This window comes from Vulpes vulpes, chromosome 2, assembly GCF_048418805.1.
Source record: "Vulpes vulpes isolate BD-2025 chromosome 2, VulVul3, whole genome shotgun sequence".
Taxonomy (NCBI): domain Eukaryota; kingdom Metazoa; phylum Chordata; class Mammalia; order Carnivora; family Canidae; genus Vulpes; species Vulpes vulpes.
In genome coordinates, this window is record NC_132781.1 from 164138599 (window position 1) to 164159683 (window position 21085).

The following is a 21085-nucleotide window of genomic DNA, read 5'->3' on the forward strand; positions in this document are numbered from 1 at the left end:
CTCTCCCTCTGCCTGTGTCTTGCCTTTCTCTCTGTGTGTCTTTCACGAATAAATAAATAAAATCTTGAAAAAAAATAAAACATGAAAAGACCTTTGGCTACCACCAGTGTTACCCAATTAACTTACCCTTTACGGGAATAAAAGTTTCAATTATCCAGAACCAAATTAATTCAGAAAATCAGTTAATCCTAAGTATCTTCTGTAGTTAGCTTCTATGAATAAGTGGTTAGTCACAAGACTAACCAACATGGACACTATCTTAAAAAGCAACTTTCAGTTTATGTTAGGAAGAGGCACGATGCAGCATAGCTCCTAAAACTACGTCTACAGCAAGGTTCCTTCAACTAGAACATAGAACATAGAACACAGCTACTCTGGAAAAAAATCTGCCTGTGTGCCAGAGACATCTTGAGAAATAATTCAAAGGAACTAATTTTATTTCTTCTATGTTTTGTAAGAGAAGCAGCAGTCTGGCAACAGAGGAAAATGGTCTGCTGTGTGCTCTCTCCTTCCTAAACCTGTTGCTACCTACATATCAGCTGGCAAACAAGCTAGACACTGGCCTGGTGGCTGCACTCCCATGCAGGAGCTAGCCGTCAGCCAAACACGGGTGGGATGCGTGACAACTTATTCCATCTATATCTATATTCAAAGTCCAAATCCCTTCTGTAAAAGGGTCCAAGGGACATCAACAGGCAATTTATTAAATCAATGATCAGACATCCAAATATGGAAGGCTATATAATAATAAAATAATTACAAGTCCACATAGATAGATGTGGAACAGATATAACTATTAGGAAAAAAACAAACAAACAAACGGGGCACCTGGGTGGCTCAGTTGGTTAAGCATCTGACTCTTCGTTTTAGCTCAGATCATGGTCTCAGAGTCATGGGACGGAGCCCTGTGTCAGGCTCTGTGCTCAGCAGGGGATCTGCTGCAGATTCTTTCTCCCTCTGCTCCCCTTCCCCCAGACTCTGTCTCTCTCTAAAATAAATCTTTAAAAAAAATAAGTAAAAAAAGATACAAAATAAAGCCAGATGCAAAATAAAATGTGTAATAGGATCCTATTTTGATTAAACAAAATTAAGATGATTTGGATGTCAGCATATAACGTAAAACATCTGGGAAAACTGTTAACAGTGCTTATCTCCGAAGTGATACTTAGGAGTTATTTGCGTCTGGGTGTTGTTTGAAATTCTTACAGCAAACATGGTGTACATTTTATATTTTAAAAGAATGGGGTTTTTCTGATTATGAAACAAAATACCACAGTCAGTAAAAAATACTTCTGCTGGAAAACTGGACTCATCCATGAATGATTAAAAATATATATGTATTTAGTGATTGCATACATATAACATACTATCCATATGTTGAGCTTTTTTTTTTTTTTTTAATCTTTTTTTAAAAATTTTTTTTATTTATTTATGATAGTCACAGAGAGAGAGAGAGGCAGAGACACAGGCAGAGGGAGAAGCAGGCTCCATGCACCGGGAGCCTGATGTGGGATTCGATCCCGGGTCTCCAGGATCGCGCCCTGGGCCAAAGGCAGGCGCCAAACCGCTGCGCCACCCAGGGATCCCATATGTTGAGCTTTTAATAACAGATTTGAACTGAGCAAGTTCACTTATACATAAATTTTTTTTCTCTTTATTTATTTATGATAGTCACACAGAGAGAGAGAGAGAGGCAGAGACACAGGCAGAGGGAGAAGCAGGCTCCATGCACCGGGAGCCCGATGTGGGATTCGATCCCGGGTCTCCAGGATCGCGCCCTGGGCCAAAGGGCGCCAAACCGCTGCGCCACTCAGGGATCCCTACATAAATTTTTTTAAATGAATACAGTACAGTACTGTATGTATTTTCTCTTACGATTTTCTTTTCTCTAAACTCACTTCATTGTGAGAATACAGACTACTACACATAACACAAAATATGGAATAATTGACTGTTTATGTTGTCAATAAGGCTTCTGGTCAACAGTTGTCCATTAATTCAGCTTTTGGAGGGGTCAAAGTCATATGCAGATTTTTGACTGTGCAGGGGTGCGGTATACAGTATATACACATAACATATATTTTATCTCTGTGCTTATAAAAATATACACATATTTTTATTTTTATTATTGGCATTGTATATACATTTTTTAATGTAAGCTCTACATCTAACGTGGAACTTGAACTCATAACTCTGAGATCAAGAGTCACTTGCTCTATGGACTGAGCCAGCTAGTCACCCCACATACACTTGTTAAATTATTAAAATGACATCACATTCTAGGAACGGGACAAAAAAAATAAAAAGGTTGAAAAATATGAATCCTTCTTATCAAATACATAAAGAAATTACTGGTCAATTATTTGCTTGCTGGCTTTGTCTAATAATGCTATGGCTTCATAAACATTGAAGAGATTTTTAAGATGTCCAGAACAGGCAAACTATAGAGACAGAAAGTAGATTAGTGGTTGCTTAGGGTAAATATACTAAATATACTAAAAAAAAACCCATTGCACTGTATACTCTAGATGGATATATTGTATAGAATATGAACTACAGCTAAAAAAAAAACTGTTAAAAGGGACATTTTGAAAACAATTCTAACACCAGAACATCAATCTATTCTTTTTTTAAAACTGAATTTGAGGGCAGCCCTGGTGGCTCAGCGGTTTAGTGCTGCTTTCAGCCCGGGGCCTGATCCTTGGAGGCCCGGGATCGAGTCCCATGTTGAGCTCCCTGCATGGAGCCTGCTTCTCCCTCTGCCTGTGCCTCTGCCTCTCTCTGTCTGTCTCTTGTGAATAAACAAATAAAATCTTAAAAACAAACAAACAAAAAAAACCCCTGAATTTGACACTTTGAAAATACGTACCAATCATACAATGTTCTTAAAACTGAATTTGACGCTTTGTAACTATGTGCCAATGGAGTACATAACCTGTTTTCAAATCCAGATACTGCTTACTTCTCCTTTGTGAGGACTAACTTCCCTTTGTTTCTGCTGTATTGTGCTATTTGGCTGGAGGGTGGCTAATAACGTTTTTTTGTAAAATACAATTTGTGTAAGTGTCCTGCAGGCCTGCTGCCCAAGGTTACCACCCAAACGGCATGTGGCCACGGGGTAAGTGGGGCTGAAAGGCCACCCAAGTTCAACCAAGAAGGGGACCTCAGTGCTCCCATAAGCAGCACCTTCAATGGGCCCTGAACTAGCAGAGTTGCAGATGCCCACAGAGGCCTTTTATTCCAAGTCCTGTTCTGAGGGGTGCTGAGCAACACAGGCCTGAAAACATCACCGTTAACAGCCCCACCCCACAGATAGTTATTGTTATTCAAACCATTTATTTTTTTTTAATTTTTTTTTTTTAATTTATTTATGATAGTCACAGAGAGAGAGAGAGAGAGGCAGAGACACAGGCAGAGGGAGAAGCAGGCTCCATGCACCGGGAGCCTGATGTGGGATTCGATCCCGGGTCTCCAGGATCGCGCCCTGGGCCAAAGGCAGGCGCCAAACCGCTGCGCCACCCAGGGATCCCTATTCAAACCATTTAGAATGAGAATGGGAATCAAACCAGGAATTCTAACATCTTGTAAGAACCCAGACTTATCAAAGAAACAGTCAAGTAGGTGCAGTGAATTCTTAGTAAGGCAGGAAGGAGAAAGAGCACATTTCAGAAAGATTTTAACAGAAGGGTTTTCTAGTTGACCCCTAGTAAAATCTGAGCAGACTTTTCTGAATAAGCGTCTAGCTAAATTTGCTCTTACATAAAGCAAATGTCCTGAAGCTCATACTTGAAGAATTGAGAAATATTAATGACTCACATGAAACATTAACACATAAAATTGACATAGATATGCATATCAGGTACAAGTAAATGCATTACAAATATAAGTGCAATTTAGTAAAAGGAGTGAAGGATCCTTGGAACAGCAGGGTCAATGGAGCAGAGAAGCCATGGTGAGCTCCAGGGAGTAGATGAAGGCTGCCAGAAAGTTCCAGTCAAGGTGACATCACTGGGCTCAACAAGGGAGTGTAAGGTGATAGCCCAGTATGGGGCTTCTTATACTAATTCTTGTAAACCTCTCAACTATGTGCAAGGAGACAGATATTTTAGAAATATGGGAAAATACATCAGTAGATACCGCGCTTTTTAATTCTGATTCTTTAAAAGTATTCCCATCAGTGTAGTATATTAAACTATATCATGGTGGTCCAATTGGCAAATCCCAAAATTCTGTTCTGTTAAGTAAATTGCAAGGGGAAAAAATGATGAAGGCGGAATCTAAAGATTAAAAATTTTTTAAAGGGGGCACCTGGTGGGCTCAGTTGGTAGAACCTGCAACTTTGGCCTTGGGGTTGTGAGTCTGAGCCCCAGGCTGGGGGTAGAAATGACTTAAAAAATTTTTTTTTTAATTTTTATTTATTTATGATAGTCACAGAGAGAGAGAGAGAGAGGCAGAGACACAGGCAGAGGGAGAAGCAGGCTCCATGCACCGGGAGCCCGACATGGGATTCGATCCCGGGTCTCCAAGATCGTGCCCTGGGCCAAAGGCAGGCGCCAAACCGCTGCGCCACCCAGGGATCCCTAGAAATGACTTTAAAGGTAAACAAATGCAATGTGGATTCAAACTGGATTCAAACTATTAAAAAATTATAGGACACTAAAAAATTGTATGACATAAGACAACTGGAAAATCTGAACATCAGATATTTAATATCAAGGTGTTATTGTTAATTTCTTAGGTATGAAAATGGTATTGTGCTAAAAAAAATCCTCATCCTCTGAAGATGCACGTTTAATTACTTATGGGTGAAATGATGTCATGTATAGAACTTTCTTCAAAATAATATGGGAAGGGGAGGGGATGAGAGACAGATGAGGGCTGGGCATGAGTTGAATGACTGCTGAAACTGATGAGTACAGGGGGTTTCCATTTACTATTCTGTCCATTCTTTTTTATCTTTGAAATTTGCTATAATGAAAGTTTTAAAAACAATTCCATGGTATACTAATAAATCCTAATAGCTCCACTAAATTTTACAGCAAAAAATATTAAAAAAAAAAAAGAAAATCAGCCTGAGTATGTTATTGCCCTAAAATACTGAATTGTTTTAAGTCTACTTGACATTTTAAGAAAAGCATTAAACATACAAGATTAATCACACTTTTTGAGATTGCTTAAAGAAGCAATTAAGGATGACGAAGGGAATGCCTGGGTGGCTCAGTGGCTGAGCATCTGCCTTTGGCTCAGGGTGTGTTCCCGGGGTCCTGGGATCAAGTCCAGAATTGGGCTCCCTGCAAGGGGCCTGCTTCTCCCTCTGCCTGTGTCTCTGCCTCTCTCTGTGTCTCTCATGAATAAATAAATAAAAATCTTTTTTTTTTTTAAATTTTTCTTTATTTATGATAGTCACGCAGAGAGAGAGAGAGAGGCAGAGACACAGGCAGAGGGAGAAGCAGGCTCCATGCACCAGGAGCCCGACGTGGGATTCGATCCCGGGTCTTCAGGATCGCGCCCTGGGCCAAAGGCAGGCGCCAAACCGCTGCCCCACCCAGGGATCCCAATAAATAAAAATCTTAAAAAAAAAAAAAGGATGAATAAAGGATGGTCAAAACTAGTTCATCATATAGTAAAGTCAGATAAAATAAATTGTAGCATAATAAAAGAGTATTCCTCTATTTAAAAAGATACCGTAGAAATATATTTAACAATACAAAAATTGTTTTCAAGTTGAGAAAACATGATAAAATGGTTAATGTAGCTGAATCTCACTTCTGTTATTTCAAAAAAGCAGGAATGTAAGCATGGAAAAGGATATTCAGTAAGGTTTACAGTTATCTTTTAATGAGTGAGGTTATGGATTTTTCTCTAGCTTCTTTTCATAAATGGTCTAAGAATTCTCAATCATAATCATGGCTTGTTTTTGTTATCTCAAAAATCACAGAAACAGGGGCAGCCCAGGTGGCTCAGTAGTTGAGCGCCTGCCTTCGGCCCAGGGCCTGATTCTGGAGACCCGGGATCAAGTCCCACATCGGGCTCCCTGCATGGAGCCCGCTTCTCCCTCTGCCTGTGTCTCTGCCTATCTCTCTCTCAGTGTCTCTCATGAATAAATAATAATAAAAAAAAAAAACACAGAAACATTATCAGGAACTGATTAAATGATTAAAAAGGCATACTTGTTTGGTTTTAGTCCAGCATCACTGGCCTTACTGAACACACACTCCTAGAATCCCATACTTGAACCAGAACTTGCAATCAAGAGCCCTTCAGAGAGATGCTGCTTCAGCAGGAAACAATCATCTGAAAACTAAGTTCTCCAACAGGAGAAGGAGAGTCTCCTGTCCCACACCTGTTATGAGCACAGACTGTCAGCGGCTTTGACTCTGGGTCTCCAGCTGTAAAAGCAAATAGTTCAACGGTGAACATACCCTACCCAGGTTACGGTGCCACAGATGTATGACCGCACGTAGAGACACCAGACCCTGTTTGGGCGTCAGGATGAGGAAAGGGCTTGTTGTTAAGCAGACCCTTTCGAGGGAAAGTACCTCTTACCCATTCATTCCCTGGGAGAGACATCACAGAGCATCTCCCGTTGGAACCCTAATGCTTTGGTCTGCAGTGACCGGGTCATTACTGCTCTTGCGAACCAAAGCAGCAAGTAAGAATCTCACCTCATAGTCTTTCCTCGGAAGGATCTCATCATCCTCCTCCTGGGTTTCTCCAAGGATGGTCTAGAAAAACAGATCCACAGAATGGTTAAATACTTACAAGGTTCAAAGCAGAAAGAAAAAGACATTTCTTTCTGAAATCCGTTGCTAATTTCCAAATCATCAGGAACGATGATCAAATGCGAACGAGATCTCAAAATTAAAAAATTGGGGGGATGGGGGGGGATGGCGGCGGCTATCCATGGTCATGCAGTTGAGCTCTTTGGTTCTACGGACACGTCCTCCAAACAATCAACTCTTGTCTTCAGGACACCTCAAGCATGTCCCACGCCAGATAAAGGAGGGAAAAAAAAAAAAAAAAAAAAAAAGCAGACTCCACCTGACAATGTGCTGGGTCTGAGAACAGAAGGGACCTATCAACTCTGGGTCACAGCAACTCAAGTTTTCCCAGGGTGCTTTGCAGGGAGAACCGGATTATCAATGACCCAGAAAAGGTGAGAAAGGGCTGCAGGAGCTGGACCGGCGGCTGGAGGAGCACGAAGCGCAGGGACGGGGCTCATTCTGAAAACGCCCGTTTCGGGCAAAACTCCTTTCATATGCAAATAAAACACGGATGGGCTTCGCTGCAGCGGGCCTGGCCTCTCCCTCGCCTCCCACGGAGCGGTGATGAGGAAGGACCCCGGACTCGGGCCGAGAGGCCGCGCGGATGCTGCGCCAGCCCAGGACGCGGGGCCCGGGCCCCACCCGCGGCCACCTGGGGCCCCAGCGCGGCCGGGCCCCACCCCCCCGGCAACGCCTCTCGCCGCCGCGGCAACCGCCCCCCGCCCAGCTCCCAGCTCCCAGCTCCCAGCTCGGCTCCGCCCGCTGCTCACCAGCTCCTCGGGGGTGCGGGTCTCACGCTCGCCGCAGCAGCAGCACCACCTGCAGCAGCAGCACAGGGCGCCCCTGCACCCCGCCATCTCCCTCCTTTACTGCCGCCCCGGAGCCCTCCGCCGCCCCCTCCCACCAGACGCGCGCCTCACGTGACTGGCCCCGGCCGCGTCACGTGGTGCCCCCGAGCTGGGGACGGAGACAGGGAGTGGCTGCGGGCGGGTGGGGCGAGGGCCCGCGTCACATGACGGTGGAGGGGGCCGCTTCCAACGAGGCCTCTGGGCGCCGCCATGTTGGGGCGGGAGCTTCCGGTCGCCCGCGCGGAGCGTTTCCGCCCGCCGTCTGGCCCCGCCCCCACCCCGGCCACCTGACACCTGCGCCGCGCCCCGCCCCCCGCAGGTCTGGCCGCCGCTCGGGCGCGCGCGCTGAGCCCCCCGCGTCGGGAGGGTGAGTGCGGGCGAGGCGTGGGGTCGCCAGGGAGGGGGGGACGTCCGGGAGGTGGGGGCCGCCCCCCTGCAGCGCGGTTCGCCCCGCAGGGGATGGGCTCATCACCCCTGGGGGGGGGCGGGGGGGCAGGTGCGAGCCCCGGGGGCTTCAGCCCTGAAGGGCCCCTCGGGTCAGCCCCCGGCCTGGAAGCGGGGGGCCCCGGGGAGGAGGCGGCCCTGGGCCCCGTCTGCACCCCCACCTCGACCCCGTGGCCCCGCCGCGCAGGTGTGCGCCGGGCTGCGCGCAGGTGTCCGCGGGGCTGCGGGGCCCAAGCCGCGGTCGGGATGGCGAGGGCTGCCTGAGAGCGCAGTGCGGCCGCTGGGCCCGGGGACCTCGGGGCGCCGGAGGACGCGAGACCTGGAGCCCCACGGCGACGCAGGTGGCGGGGCGCGGAGGAGCAGGTGCACCGCGGGCGGCCGCGCTCCCTCCCGGCTGCGGGCTCTGTCCTCTGTCCAGCGGACGGTGGGCCAGCCCCGCTCCCAGGGAGGACCCGGCCGGGCCGCCCGTGCCCTGCCCGTCCTCACCGACAGCCCTGCGGAGAAGCTGCACTCCGAGCCCGGGATCGAAACGGGCATCCCTGGGGAGGAGACCACTGGTACGGGTGTCATCGCCCTGGTCCTGGCCCCTCGACTCTGGACGTACAAGTCTGTGTTGTGTGCACTTGTGTCTTACGTGGGTTTCGGGCCAGCGGAGCAGCGGGAAGGTCATCAAGGTCATCTAGGTCTCGGGAGTGGAGGACCCCAGGCGCGGTGGGGACACCCACTCAGCCGCGGCGGTTGGAGTGAACTGGGCCTGGTGGCCCCTCTGATGCCCCATGTCCCCACGCGATGGATTTTTCACTACGAAAGAAGCGTGTTTGCACCCTTGTAAAAGTGTGCTTTTAAGTATTTGTCTTATTTTCCCCCACTGACTGGCCGGCCACGCCGTGGGCGTGCCCTCTGCCACGCCGGGGGCCTAGGGCGTGGGGGCCCTGCGGTCTCGGGGGTTACTGTGAGCGACCTGCGTGGCCTGAGGGAAACAGCCTGGAAGGCAGGCGCGGACGGGCCGGCTTTTGTTCCGAGGAGGACGTGAATTCGTGCCCTTACCGAATTTGAATCTGGTTACTCCCGGAAGCCAGCCAGTGTCGCGTTCTAACCCACGACAGGGTCTATTTTGGAGTCGCATGAACTCGGGAGAGACGTGGCTGCTTTGTCATGCCCACGCTCCTTCCATCCTGTGCGCAGGCTGCTCCGAGTAACAGGAGATGTGCGGGCTGGGCCAAGGCCGAGCTCTGCCTTCTTTGGAAGGAATCCGGTGACCCCAGCGTCTGCTGGCCTCCTACCCACCGAGCCCTGCCGTCCCCTGTCAACGCCCCCTCCTTCCATCCGGCTTCTGCAACTGGAGCCTCAGCCCTCCCTCTGGCCGGGCAGCCTTGCCCCCGCCCCCTTGCGCAGGGCCCCAGCCCTAGCTCTGGGCTCTTCCCGAGTCACTGCTCCCTCCGCCCAGATGAACACACCCGCTGGGGAAGTTTCCTCTCGTTTCTAACCCACCCACTCGGGGACCTTGCTGGCAGAGATGGACCAGCCAACACCCCGGGTTCTCCCAGCCAGAGTCCGCAGCTCCCGCCTAGGACTGTGGACTCTGGAGGCCGGCAGGGTCGGGTTCTCAGTGCCACCCTCCATCAGGTAGCTGTGGCTGAGATGCCAGGGCCCGAAGGAGCATGTTTCTGCGCCGGGTGGGGGCTGGTTGATTTGGAGCCAGGAAGCGGTGGAGGGCAAAGCCTCGAGTGAGGCGGCGTAGACAGGCACAGCTGTGGTAGGTGGAGCCCCTGGGCTGGGGCACTGCCACCCGACCCCCGCCGGCCCTCGCCCTCTTCCTGCGTGGAAATGCCGCATCTCTCACTTGACCCTGCCCCCCGGGACTTGGCTGCCGGTCCTCTGACGCTCCTGCCCCCGCTCTGTGCAGCAGGAGCCCGGCCATGGTGAAGGAGCCCCGAGGGGACGGCGGTCCCACTCCCCGCTCGGAGGGCAGCAGCAGCGGCAGCGAGAGCTCCAAGGATAGTTCGAGATGTTCCACGCCGGGGCTGGACCCTGAGCGCCACGAAAGACTCAGGGAGAAGATGAGGCGGAGGATGGAATCCGGTGACAGGTGGTTCTCCTTGGAGTTCTTTCCTCCTCGGACTGCTGAGGGAGCGGTCAACCTCATCTCAAGGTGAGTCGGTGTAGTGAGGGAGCAGGCTCGGAATGAGGGGGCCCGGGGGAGGCAAATTGGCCGCTCTCCTGCAGAGCCACCCTTTGACCTGGGAGGAAAAGGCAGCCAGAGAGGGTGGAAAAGAGCAGGGTAGATCATTAGAGCTGCAGCTTCTCCGCTGTGGGTTAAAGTCCCTGCGAGCATCTGGAGTTTTTAGACACACTCTTCAACGGGTTAAAAGTGTTGATTCTCTCAGGCTGCATTCTGTGGCGGAACTTGGGGTGGACAGGAACACGGTTTAGGAAGTCATAAAGCAGCAGCTTGGAGAACATTTTCACATTTTCAGCGAGTTTAGGAATTTGACTTACGCCTCTCAAAATCTAAAAATGCCGAATGAATTTTGTTAGCACATTATGTGTTGTGGTTCCCCCACCCCCCGCTTTTTTTTTTAAGATTTATTTGAGAGAATGAATGACAGAACACGTGGGGGTGCAGAGGGAGAAGCAGACTCTCTACTGAGCAGGGAGCCTGATGTGGGGCTCGATCCCAGGACCTGAGCCAAAAGTCGACGCTTCACTGACTGAGCCACCCAGGCGCCCCTTGGTTCCTTTTTTTATCTTTCCTAAGTTTATGCATTTTATCATTTGCATCTTTCGTGTGTCACCCTGAAGGTTTTGAAGTTGAAAGGCAGGAGGGTGTTTAAATGCCCTGTTATAGCTGGTCAGACAGGCAGACAGGCACGTGTGCGCACCTGGGGCTCTTGCGTCTCGTTCCGGAGCTGTGGCCGTGTTCTGTGAGATTGCTGGCTGCTGCACCACAACCCCCGGGGGTGGGGGGGGGTGGCTGGAAAGAACCGTGTCTGCTGACCCTCCTTTTTCCTCTTCCTAGGGCGAGCCTCTGCTTGCCACTCTGAGAATTCCCTGTACCTTTGACCATCAAAATATCTTATCACCTAAGATAACAAACTGCAAGCACTTTGGAAAGGCTGCAGTGCTGCTCTCACAAAAGGGTTGCATTGTTGACATCAGGTATCTCTGCGATGATCATCATCGTCATTGTCATCGTCAGCGTGGGGGGGGGCCGGGGGCTCAGTCCGTTAAGCATCTGACTTCAGCTGAGGTCATGATCCTGAGGTCCTGGGATCGAGCCCCACATCAGGCTCCCTGCTCAGTGGCGAGTCTGCTTCTCCTCCCTCCGCCCCCCCCCCCCAATCTCTCGCTCACTCTCTCAAAATCTTTATTTATTTATTTATTTTTAAATGTTTTTTGTCACAGAGAGAGAGAGAGGCAGAGACACAGGCGGAGGGAGAAGCAGGCTCCATGCACCGGGAGCCTGATATGGGATTCGATCCCGGGTCTCCAGGATCACGCCCTGGGCGAAAGGCAGGCGCCAAACCGCTGCGCCACCCAGGGATCCCTCTCAAAATCTTTAAAAAAATCATCGTAACAGCAGCTCACACTGAGTGTGTACCAAGCGCTGCTCTAAGAGATGTGGAGCCATCTATCATAGTATTTTTGGAGTTATTATTATAAAGTAAGTACTGTTCTCTGGCACATGTTTGAAATGAGGAAACAGGCTCAGACGCATTAAGTGACTTACCCGAGAGCGCGCAGCTAATAAGTAGCAAAGCCAGGACGTGAACGTAGGTCATCTGACTACAACCTGCGCGTGAGGTTTCCCTAACTCCCCAGGCCCATGGGAAGGTGGTGAAGGGCCGTGTGCTCTCAGGAGCCTTTCTTCAGAAAGAAATTACCCGCAGGTTTGATCGGATGGGCGCAGGTGGCCCCCTCTTCATAGATGTGACCTGGCACCCGGCAGGGGACCCTGGCTCAGACAAGGAGACGTCCTCCATGATGATTGCCAGCACCGCCGTGAACTACTGTGGCCTGGAGACCATCCTGCACATGACCTGCTGCTGTCAGAGCCGGGAGCAGATCACAGGCTATCTGCACAAGGCCAAGCGGCTGGGCCTGAAGAACATCTTGGCGCTGAGGGGAGGTGTGGAGCAAGCACTCTACTCCCTGGGACCTCACTCCCTCGAAGGCCTCTTCTGCCCCTGGAAGGGTCCCACACCGAGCACGCTCAGGGTCCTCTCCCTGGCAGTAGTGTCAGTGGGCATTGTGGGTAGTGGGTGCCGCAGGGACCCCACAGGAGCCACTGCTCGACCTCCAGGCCTCGAGGAGGAGTTCCATCAGGAGTGCAGCCGGTGCCTGGTGGCTCCACACGGCCTCATCGATTGCTGGCTGTATCCAGCTCTGGGTCCAGTCAAAGAGCATGGTTCTGGCGCTGATCCCAGGGCTGAGGCAGCTTCTGCAGCCTCTGGCACCTGCCATCATCAGGCACGCGAGTGTGGGAAGAGGATGTGGATGGGTGGGATTCTGTGGCCTCATGCTTCCTGCAAGGACTCCCGGGAGGGTGGGAGGGTGCGGGTGTGCGACACACCCAGATCTGGGTAGGGCAGGGATCTCAGATGCTCCGGCTAACTGAAGAACAGCTGTCCCCTGGTTATACCGGCAGCTCGTTGCCCGTGGGGCTCAGTAAGTGTGTGACAGGACGGCCACCGCTGCCCGGCCACCCCTTGCCAAGTGCCGTGCTGGGAGGAGGAGGCACATGCTTGGAGAAGCTCAGGGCCTCGTCTCTGAGGAGCCCAGGGCACCGGGTGTGGGGTAAGGACAAGGAGGAAGAAGGGCAGCTGGAACGCGGGTGAGACCCAGGGACCGTGACCTCTACCACCCCCGCAGACCCCGTGGGTGACCAGTGGGAAGAGGAGGAAGGAGGCTTCAGCTATGCCGCAGACTTGGTGAGGCACATCCGAAGCGAGTTTGGGGACTACTTTGACATCTGTGTGGCAGGTGAGTGGCCGGGCCTTCCCCATGCGTGGGGACAGGGAAGGGAAGGCGGGACACACCCGGAGAGGCACAGGAGGCCCCCACCAGCGTTCAGTTCAGGCCCCGGTAACCCAGGGCACCTGCCAGGGAGGGAGCCTCAGAGGCGCATCATACAGCGCCCTTGTTCCCGTGGGTCATCTGCTCCCGGCTCGGCTGCCGTCACCCCTTACGTTTCTGTCCCTCTGCCTTCTTGGGCTCCCAGCCTGCTTCCCAGTCCGATTCTTCTTTTTTAAACACAAAAGGGGTATTTGTTACAATGGCAGATGTGGGACCAGGGGATTTCCGAGCCCCTATCAGGAAATGGCACTGGGCCGGGCAGCAGTCTAAAAGGCAGGCCTCCCTCTTCTGTCTGGAGCCATGTAGGCCCTCAGCTCTGCGTCCACTGCACGCGTGCTCCAGGCGTCCAGCACACCCGATCTGCTTTTCCCTCCACCTGACCGGCCGCCTGCCCTGGGTGGGCACGCCCGCTTCCGGCCCCTGGTCCAGATGGTTGGCAGGTCTCAGTGTCAGTTGCAGCTTCTCCGGAGGGAGCCTTGGGCCGGCTCAGCTCCAGTGCCACGGGCCACCACCGAGAGGCCAGGTTCACCTGCTAGAAGGCGTGGGTGGCCTTCCCTCTTACCTCCACTCGCTGGGATCGGCCTCAGCTGCTCAAACCAAGCTTGGGCCTCAGACCAGCACATGCCAGGGACGCAGGAAGTCCGGGGATTAATTTGACACATCATCTTGGTGTGACAGTTTTTCTCAAGATTTTTTAGGGAAAGTCACATCATTTTTATATCAAGACAAACACGGCTGCGCTCTGGAGTAGCATGTCAAGGTGACCTGAATGCACCGCGGCCTCCTGGAAGGGAGTTGGTGGTGGTGGCGTTGAACTTAGTCCCAGCCCCCACGTACCTGGCCATCACAGTCAACGGGGGTGTTCAGGGGCGTCTGGGAGGCCCCGATGAGGCATTAGGAACAGAGCCAGCATTTCCACCTGTTCAGGTGTTCGCTGCTTGCACGGGCCACCATTTGGTCAGTTAACCGGGGAACGTGCGCAGGTGCAGTAGGCACTAGGTGGTCGTGCGTGGAGACTGGCCAAGCCGTGAGCTTGCAGCTGCTGGGGGACCTGGGGCTTGGCCTGTCATAAAACAGACAAGCAGGGCGATTGGGGTGGAGAGACAGCACGTTGGCTGAGACAGAAAATACAGTAACGGAGCAAACTCTATAAGCAAATGCTACATTTGTTTGGTGACGTTGAGGACTTACAGCCGCGGTTTGGGCTGTTAAAGCCTCCTTGTGTTGGAAACTCCTGCTGGAAAAATAGCCTCGTTATTGGAAGTGAAATTGTGGTGCTCAGTCCTTCCTCCCCTCTGCCCCTTGGGACAAGAGTTTTTATATTCATTTTTGATGACTTGGGGTTTCTTCAGAACAGAAGTGCCTTATCACAGCCAAGCAGCTTGGCCTCCCAGCAGCCCCGCTCAGGGTCCTGCCCAGGGCGCAGGCCCAGGCAGCCGGCGAGCCCCCGAAGCTTCCCGAGGGCCCGCTGTCGTCCTTTGCAAGCGCGGCTGCCCGTGAGTTCAGGCGCTCGGGGAAGCAGGCGGCCCCGGGGTTCACGGCGCTGGTTAGGAGCCGAGGCGACACGTAGTCCTGCCTCCCAGGCAGATCTGGAGCCCGTCCTCAGCCTCCCCGGCACGTGCTCACCCCGCAGCCAGTGCCGCACACTCCGGGAGCTTGGTACTTGGTGGGGCCGCTGCTTCCAGTGTTAGGCAGCTCCCCGGGACCGATCCTGCCTCTGTCATCAGAAGCAACACAGACTGTGACTAAGAAGGAAGCTGATGAAGGTCAATCCCTTTCCCCTCCGCGAGACCTCTGAGCTTTTGGAAGTAGTTCCGGTGTTCGCTCCACTCTCCCCTCGGGTGAAACATCCCCACTATCTTCAGGTCTCCCCTGGGTAATGAGGTTTCCAACTGAGTCTCTTGGCTCCCTGAGTAATTTTCGTGTTAAATTAAAAGCCTGGTTTTGAATCCAGGGCCCAGACTCCAGCCCAGGACCCCAGATGCCGCCCGACCCACGCTGAGGGCAGCATTTTCTCTTTTCTGTGGCCACAGAGTGACCAGGCCTGATCTGCCCCGGCTGCTTGCCAGGGACCTGAGGCAGAACAGCGTGGGGAGTTTGGTGCCACCCCCCGCCCCCAGCTCTTGCGCGGGTGGCCCTAAGCCACCTCTCACCAAAGGTCGTGTCCAGAGTGAGAAGCACATCGTTGTGAGCTCAGCCACTCACTGCCTCGGCCTGCCCGTGCTGCGGTATTACAAGGGCCAAGTCCAGAACCCCCGAGGCAGAGAACTCTTGGCCCCCAGCTTTCTGGTCTCTTCGTCACTCACTTGAGCACGTGGGAGCCAGCCTCTCCCTACTGTCATCCCTGCCGGCAGGTTACCCCAAAGGCCACCCCGACGCAGGGAGCTTTGAGGCCGACCTGAAGTACTTGAAGGAGAAGGTATCCGCAGGAGCCGACTTCATCATCACCCAGCTTTTCTTTGAGGCTGACACATTCTTCCACTTTGTTAAGGCTTGCAGCGAGATAGGCATTACCTGCCCCATCCTCCCCGGAATCTTTCCTATTCAGGTGAGGGTCCCAGGAGGGCCGTGGACCCCCTCGCCCCCGTCCCAGCACAGGCCAGGGCCCTGAGGCGAAGTGCCAATCTCTGATGCTCAGGAGGTTTCCCTTCAGACAGATGCTCTAGTCCTTGCAAACGTGCCACCCCATTTTGGTCACCTTTAGTCCACCCCCCCAAACAGCAGCAGTGTGTGTTGGGGGGCTTGCTGACAACTGTCACTAAAAGGGATTATGGCTCTCATTTTAAATCTTGGTTAAATCCATGTTTCCTAAACTTAACTGTTATCAAAATTGTTTGAAAAACCTTTTTGAAAGTTAGATTTCCAGATTCCCCTGTCTAGAGGTTCTGATTTAATAGGTCTGAGGTGAGGCCTGGGAGCTTACACATCACTTCTTAGGTTTTACAGTTGGTGCTGACGATCAGTGCACCTTGGGAACCACTGGCCTTGATGCTCACCAGGTTATCAGTAAACACACCGAGGGGCGGAAGGGCAGGAATGCTGTGGCAGCTGCTGTACTCTGTGGAGGGGAAGCAGCAGGACAAGGCGAGGGTCCTCCTGCAATCTAGACTGACTTTCCCAAGTCACTCTGTGAGACTGCAGTTGGCCTGGAGGCGTGGTGGGGATGGAAAGGGCGGTAAGTATTTCAGGGGAGAGATGGGCTGGGAGGTGGCACCCCACAGCCCCCCGTGTCTCGTACAGGGCTACCACTCCCTTCGGCAGCTCGTGAAACTGTCCAAGCTGGAGGTACCGCAGCAGATCAAAGATGTGATCGAGCCAATCAAAGACAATGATGCCGCCATCCGTAACTATGGCATTGAGCAGGCTGTGAGCCTGTGCCAGGAGCTTCTGACCAGTGGCTTGGTGCCAGGCCTCCACTTCTACACCCTCAACCGCGAGATGGCCACCACAGAGGTGCTGAAGCGCCTGGGCATGTGGATCGAGGACCCCAGGTAAGGCCAGTGGTCCTGGATTTGGGCCCGGGAGGCACAGAGGAAAGTGAGATGGGCGGAGAAGTCAAAAAGAGGTCATAGAACCAGCACGCCCTAGCAGTGCTGGCCACCACGGTGGTACAGACAGATGTCTGCCGTGGCTAGCAGTACACTTGCGTTCTGTCTCAGTGGGAACTCCATGCAGAGTCTAATCAGAGAACTCAGGCTGAGTGGTGTCCCCACTCCTGCTTCCTCTAGCTAACCCCTTACTCATCCTGTCTCCATTCTCACCCAGGCGTCCCCTACCCTGGGCTGTCAGCGCCCACCCCAAGCGCCGGGAGGAAGATGTACGCCCCATTTTCTGGGCCTCCAGACCAAAGAGTTACATCTACCGTACTCAAGAGTGGGATGAGTTCCCCAATGGCCGCTGGTGAGCACCTGCTGGTGGCAGCCTGTTGCAAGGGTATTCTGTTGCTTGGGGTGGAGACGGAGGGAGTTTGCCTGCTTATTTATGTGCTTTTTTGGGAGCAGCCTGGGATAGGATTCACAGGAATGTCCCCTAAGTGGGTGGGTGCGACCGTCCCTCTGTCGGGAGCCCCAGGTCAGGAGTGTGCCTTGCCCTCTGGGCACGTCCTCTGCCAGGGGCAATTCCTCCTCTCCAGCCTTCGGGGAGCTGAAGGACTACTACCTCTTCTACCTGAAGAGCAAGTCCCCGAGGGAGGAGCTACTGAAGATGTGGGGGGAGGAGCTGACCAGTGAAGAAAGTGTCTTTGAAGTCTTTGCCCGCTACCTCTCTGGAGAGCCCAACCAGCAGGGCTACAAGGTGAGTGATGTGGGCTCCTCGGTTATACTCCCCTACGCTTTCTCCCTGTGGGCCCGACCTCAGGGCCGTGGCTCTCAGTGCTCCTGCTCACTCAGGCCTCCCCTCTTTCTGCTTGAATGTGACAGAGGGAAGGGTGAGCTGGGAAGATCCCACCTAGGGCGCCTAGAAGGGCTGACATAGTCGTAGGCAGAGCCCTCAAGAGGGAGGAGCCTAGGGTGCCCTGTGTGATCGCAGCTTCAGCCTGTCCTCTCTCCCAGGTGACTTGCCTGCCCTGGAATGACGAGCCCTTGGCGGCCGAGACCAGCCTGATGAAGGAGGAGCTGCTGCGAGTGAACCGGCAGGGCATCCTCACCATCAACTCCCAGCCCAACATCAACGGGAAACCATCCTCTGACCCCATCGTGGGCTGGGGCCCCAGCGGGGGCTATGTCTTCCAGAAGGTGCGGTAGGGACACACAGGGCTGCCCCACCTCCACCGGCACCCAGGGGTTCCCTAGAGATGGGGACAGAGAAGCCTTCCTCCCTGGGGTCTCTTCATTCTAAGGGGCAGAGGATCAGAGTGGCCAGGAGCCCACACTTTGAGTCCGGCAGCCCTGGGGATGCAGGTCGCTTGCCCGCTCTGAGCTTCAACTGGCTCTTCTGTAAAATGAGTTTAGGTCACGTCATGTTCTGGGGCCAAAACATGACAGAGCACATGGGAGCAGGTGGGAGGAACGCAGGAAGCGTTCACCTACTGGAGCCGTTACTGGTGTCCTGAGTTGGCACCTTTCTCCTGGGGCTGCTAGAGTTAAGATTACATTCTAGAATCGCAGCCTGTGGGCTTGAGTTTGAAAGGCCTGGGTTTGAGGACCAGCTCTGCTGTTTACCTTCAGCACAGCCAAGTTGCTCAGCCTCTCTGAACTTAGTTTCCACATCTGTGAGATGGGGATCAGTGCGCTCCCCCTGCAGTTTATTAACGCAGCCTACTCCCTGACAGGCAGTGGGTGCCCCGAGAAGCCCTTGGTGTCCGTGTTGCCCTCCAGTGAGTGGGGAGGATGGGATGTGTCAGGCCTCTTTCCCAGGTCTCCACTTACCAAATGGGGCCTCCCGTCCGGCTTCCAAAGGGGCTTCTCCCAGGAGCCTTCCCTGGTTGGAAGAGTGGCACAGGTGTCCCTCAGGCCTGTCCAGACAAACCTCACATAGCTGCTCCCCTCCCCTCTGCTTGTATTCGCCCGCTCTGAGCTCCTGATTCTATCCACGTGGCCACACCAGTCCCAGTGTGTCGAGTCCTGCCATGCTTGTCTGCGGGGCACCTCCCCGGGACAGTCGGAGGGCAAGGGTCTAGGGTCCGGGCATGCAGGGACTGGGGTTGATGGGGCGGTGCCTGTCCTTGTCCCACAGGCCTACTTGGAGTTCTTCACTTCCCGTGAGACGGTGGGGGCGCTTCTGCAGGTGCTGAAGAAGTATGAGCTCCGGGTTAATTACCACATCGTGGACGTGAAGGTAGGCCGGCTCCCGGGGCTTAGGCGGCGCTCCGTGGCCCAGGGTCCCAGGCCGCAGGCACCGCGTGTCCTGCTCCCCTCAGCGAGCGCTGAGCACCTGGCCCTGGCCAGCGTGGTGGAAATGGGTACATGTACCCAGAGCCAGGCCCCTGCCCTGGCTCAGAGCCCCCAGTGTAGTGAGGGGGCCCGGTCAGGGGGTAATTACCAATCCAGTTGCACTCTTAACAGTAAGGCTCATTAGAGGATGCTGGGGACCCAGGGACGGGATGTCTAACCTGGGAGGCCAGGGAAGACTTAAGGGGTCCCCTGTGGCTGGAATCTTTGAGGACAGAGGGTGTCACAGGGAAAGAGCAGGGGTGTGTGAACGCATTGTCTGCACGGCCTGTGGGGGGACATGCCGAGTGGGTTCAGAGGAAGGCTGACTTGGGATTGACTGTCCTGCTGGGCGTCTGGGTTTTCCCCTGAAGGCGAGAGGGAGCCTTTCCCAGCAGTGGTGACTAGGCTCCGTGTTGTCCTAGGCGGTGGATGGCAGTGGGGTAAGAGCTCCAGGGAGGACTGGAATCAGAGGCCCTGCGGCAGCCCGAGTGGCAGAGAGAGGCCTGGCTGGGCAGACCCGAGGGCAGCCAGCAGGAGCCAGCAGGCGTGGGGGATGTGGAGCTTGGGACACATGGGGGAGGAAGGAAATGGGCAGCCCCCGGCCTTTCACGGAGCTGTAGAGCGAGGAGGGCAGCTGAAGGGGGTGAGCTGGTCCAGGCAGTGAGGGGGCTGCAGTGGCAGCGGCCAGGTGTGCTCTGACCCCCTCCTGCCCTCAGGGTGAAAACATCACCAATGCGCCTGAGCTGCAGCCCAATGCCGTCACTTGGGGCATCTTCCCGGGGCGGGAGATCATCCAGCCTACTGTGGTAGACCCCATCAGCTTCATGTTCTGGAAGGTAAGGGGCGGGAAGGTGTCGTCGGGGCCACACCCCCGGGGCCAGTGGCTCCGCCTTCCTGTCTGGGCCCTGACTGGACTCCCGGTGGATTCCTGCGGTGGAGGATGGGAGGCGGCTTGGCAGCTTGGCAGCTCGCCTGGTTCTATTCCTGGAAATGGCCTGCTGAGCAGCGGGGAGGCCCTGGGGCGCTGAGCATGGAGCCCTGCCCCAAGGGCAGCCCCGTTCACCTTGCCTGCGTGTCTGTGGGCGTGTGCAGGATGAAGCCTTCGCCCTGTGGATCGAGCAGTGGGGCAAGCTGTATGAGGAGGAGTCCCCGTCCCGCATGATCATCCAGTACATCCACGACAACTACTTCCTGGTCAACCTGGTGGACAATGAGTTTCCGCTGGACAACTGCCTGTGGCAAGTGGTGGAAGACACGTTTGAACTTCTCAAGGGGCCCTCACCAGAGCGAGAGGCAGAGGCTCTATGAGCCCGCACCCCGGTGTCCTTGGCTCGAGGCCACCTGTGTCCTGCCCTCCTTCTCCCCAGTCCTGGTTTTCTGGGGGACCCCTCCCCTCCATTTCTCCCAAGCCCTGGCCTCCACTCCTCATGTGACGGCAGCTAGACCGTGTGAGGCTTCCGGGCTCGGGCCGGACCGGAGTCGGCCCCACACGGGAGCCTGGTGTCCTTGCTCCGCCCAGACCTGTGCTCTTCGGTGAGGAGCCTCTCCCTGCTGGCGAGGACCACGCGGGTAGAACAGCGTCCTCCGCGAGGGGGAGAGGCCGGGCTGTTGCCCACTGGGCCCTTGAACCAGAGCAGCCCCAGGGAGATGCTGGCCTGGGGCTGCTGGTGATGCCGTCCCCAAGGGCCGCCCGCTGGCCTCTGAGGCGGGGGCCACCGGCTCTTCTGCCCATGACTGGAGGGGCAGAGCGCTGCCCGCCCACCTGCTTGCACAGGCCTCGGCTGAAGCCCGTCGGTGCGAGAAATCCCCGCCCCCACCTGCCCGAGAGCCAGCTGGGCTTTCACCTTCCTACCATGCTGCTCTTCGAAAGAACAGTTTCTGTATTCCGGTGGCTCAGGAGGGAAGGCGCCCCGTACAGGATGAAGGCATCTGAGCCTTTATACCTTCCCTGCCCCCCCACGCCCCACGCCCCCGGCCACGGACGGATTCCCTGCCTGTTCCTGTCAGGGCCAAGATAAGACTCCTCTGAGCAGAACTTCTTTCTTCGGGCTTATTTTTTTCTTATCAGGTGGGACCTCTTAGT

The 21085-nt window shown here is 54.3% G+C and overlaps 2 protein-coding genes across 7 annotated transcripts in view; one reads left to right on the forward strand and one right to left on the reverse strand.

Annotated features, from left to right (window-relative positions):
* CLCN6 (chloride voltage-gated channel 6) overlaps positions 1-7812 on the reverse strand; it is a 35441-nt gene extending 27629 nt beyond the window's left edge. Inside the window, exons 1-2 of one of the 3 annotated variants that reach the window (XR_003236986.2) lie at positions 7535-7696; positions 6666-6725 (exon numbers count right to left, since the gene is read on the reverse strand). Coding sequence is in view for 1 of the 3 variants with exons in the window: in XM_026011929.2 (XP_025867714.1) it covers positions 6666-6725; positions 7535-7621 (147 nt within the window). In the remaining 2 variants the exon portion in view is untranslated. Of the gene's footprint in view, positions 1-6665; positions 6726-7041; positions 7451-7534 lie in introns of those variants that run through there. The other 2 variants (XM_026011929.2, XM_026011930.2) reach the window with 2 other exon arrangements.
* Positions 7762-21037, forward strand: MTHFR (methylenetetrahydrofolate reductase). Of its 4 annotated transcripts, none has more exons than XM_026011926.2 (12): positions 7762-7979; positions 9963-10208; positions 11947-12185; positions 12929-13039; positions 15487-15680; positions 16373-16623; positions 16898-17032; positions 17245-17425; positions 17683-17865; positions 18806-18907; positions 19719-19838; positions 20095-21037. In XM_026011926.2, exons 1-12 carry the CDS (start codon positions 7777-7779, stop codon positions 20308-20310), a joined length of 2181 nt encoding a protein of 726 aa, XP_025867711.2. In that variant the 5' UTR covers positions 7762-7776; the 3' UTR covers positions 20311-21037. The 4 variants fall into 4 exon arrangements, with proteins under 4 accessions (XP_025867711.2, XP_072607282.1, XP_025867712.1 ...); XM_072751181.1 differs by having other exon boundaries at positions 7768-7979; positions 9966-10208; XM_026011927.2 differs by lacking the exon at positions 7762-7979 and adding an exon at positions 8333-8613.
* Positions 21038-21085: the final 48 nt, after the last annotated feature.

What these genes read in the sequence shown, in the direction of transcription:
- MTHFR (XM_026011926.2), top strand. Translation starts at nt 7,777, where the DNA reads ATGACGGTGGAGGGGGCCGCTTCCAACGAGGCCTCTGGGCGCCGCCAT. An exon ending in GAGTTCCCCAATGGCCGCTG is followed by an intron (nt 17,033 to 17,244) that starts GTGAGCACCTGC and finishes GTCCTCTGCCAG; the next exon opens with GGGCAATTCCTCCTCTCCAG. An exon ending in ACCACATCGTGGACGTGAAG is followed by an intron (nt 18,908 to 19,718) that starts GTAGGCCGGCTC and finishes TCCTGCCCTCAG; the next exon opens with GGTGAAAACATCACCAATGC.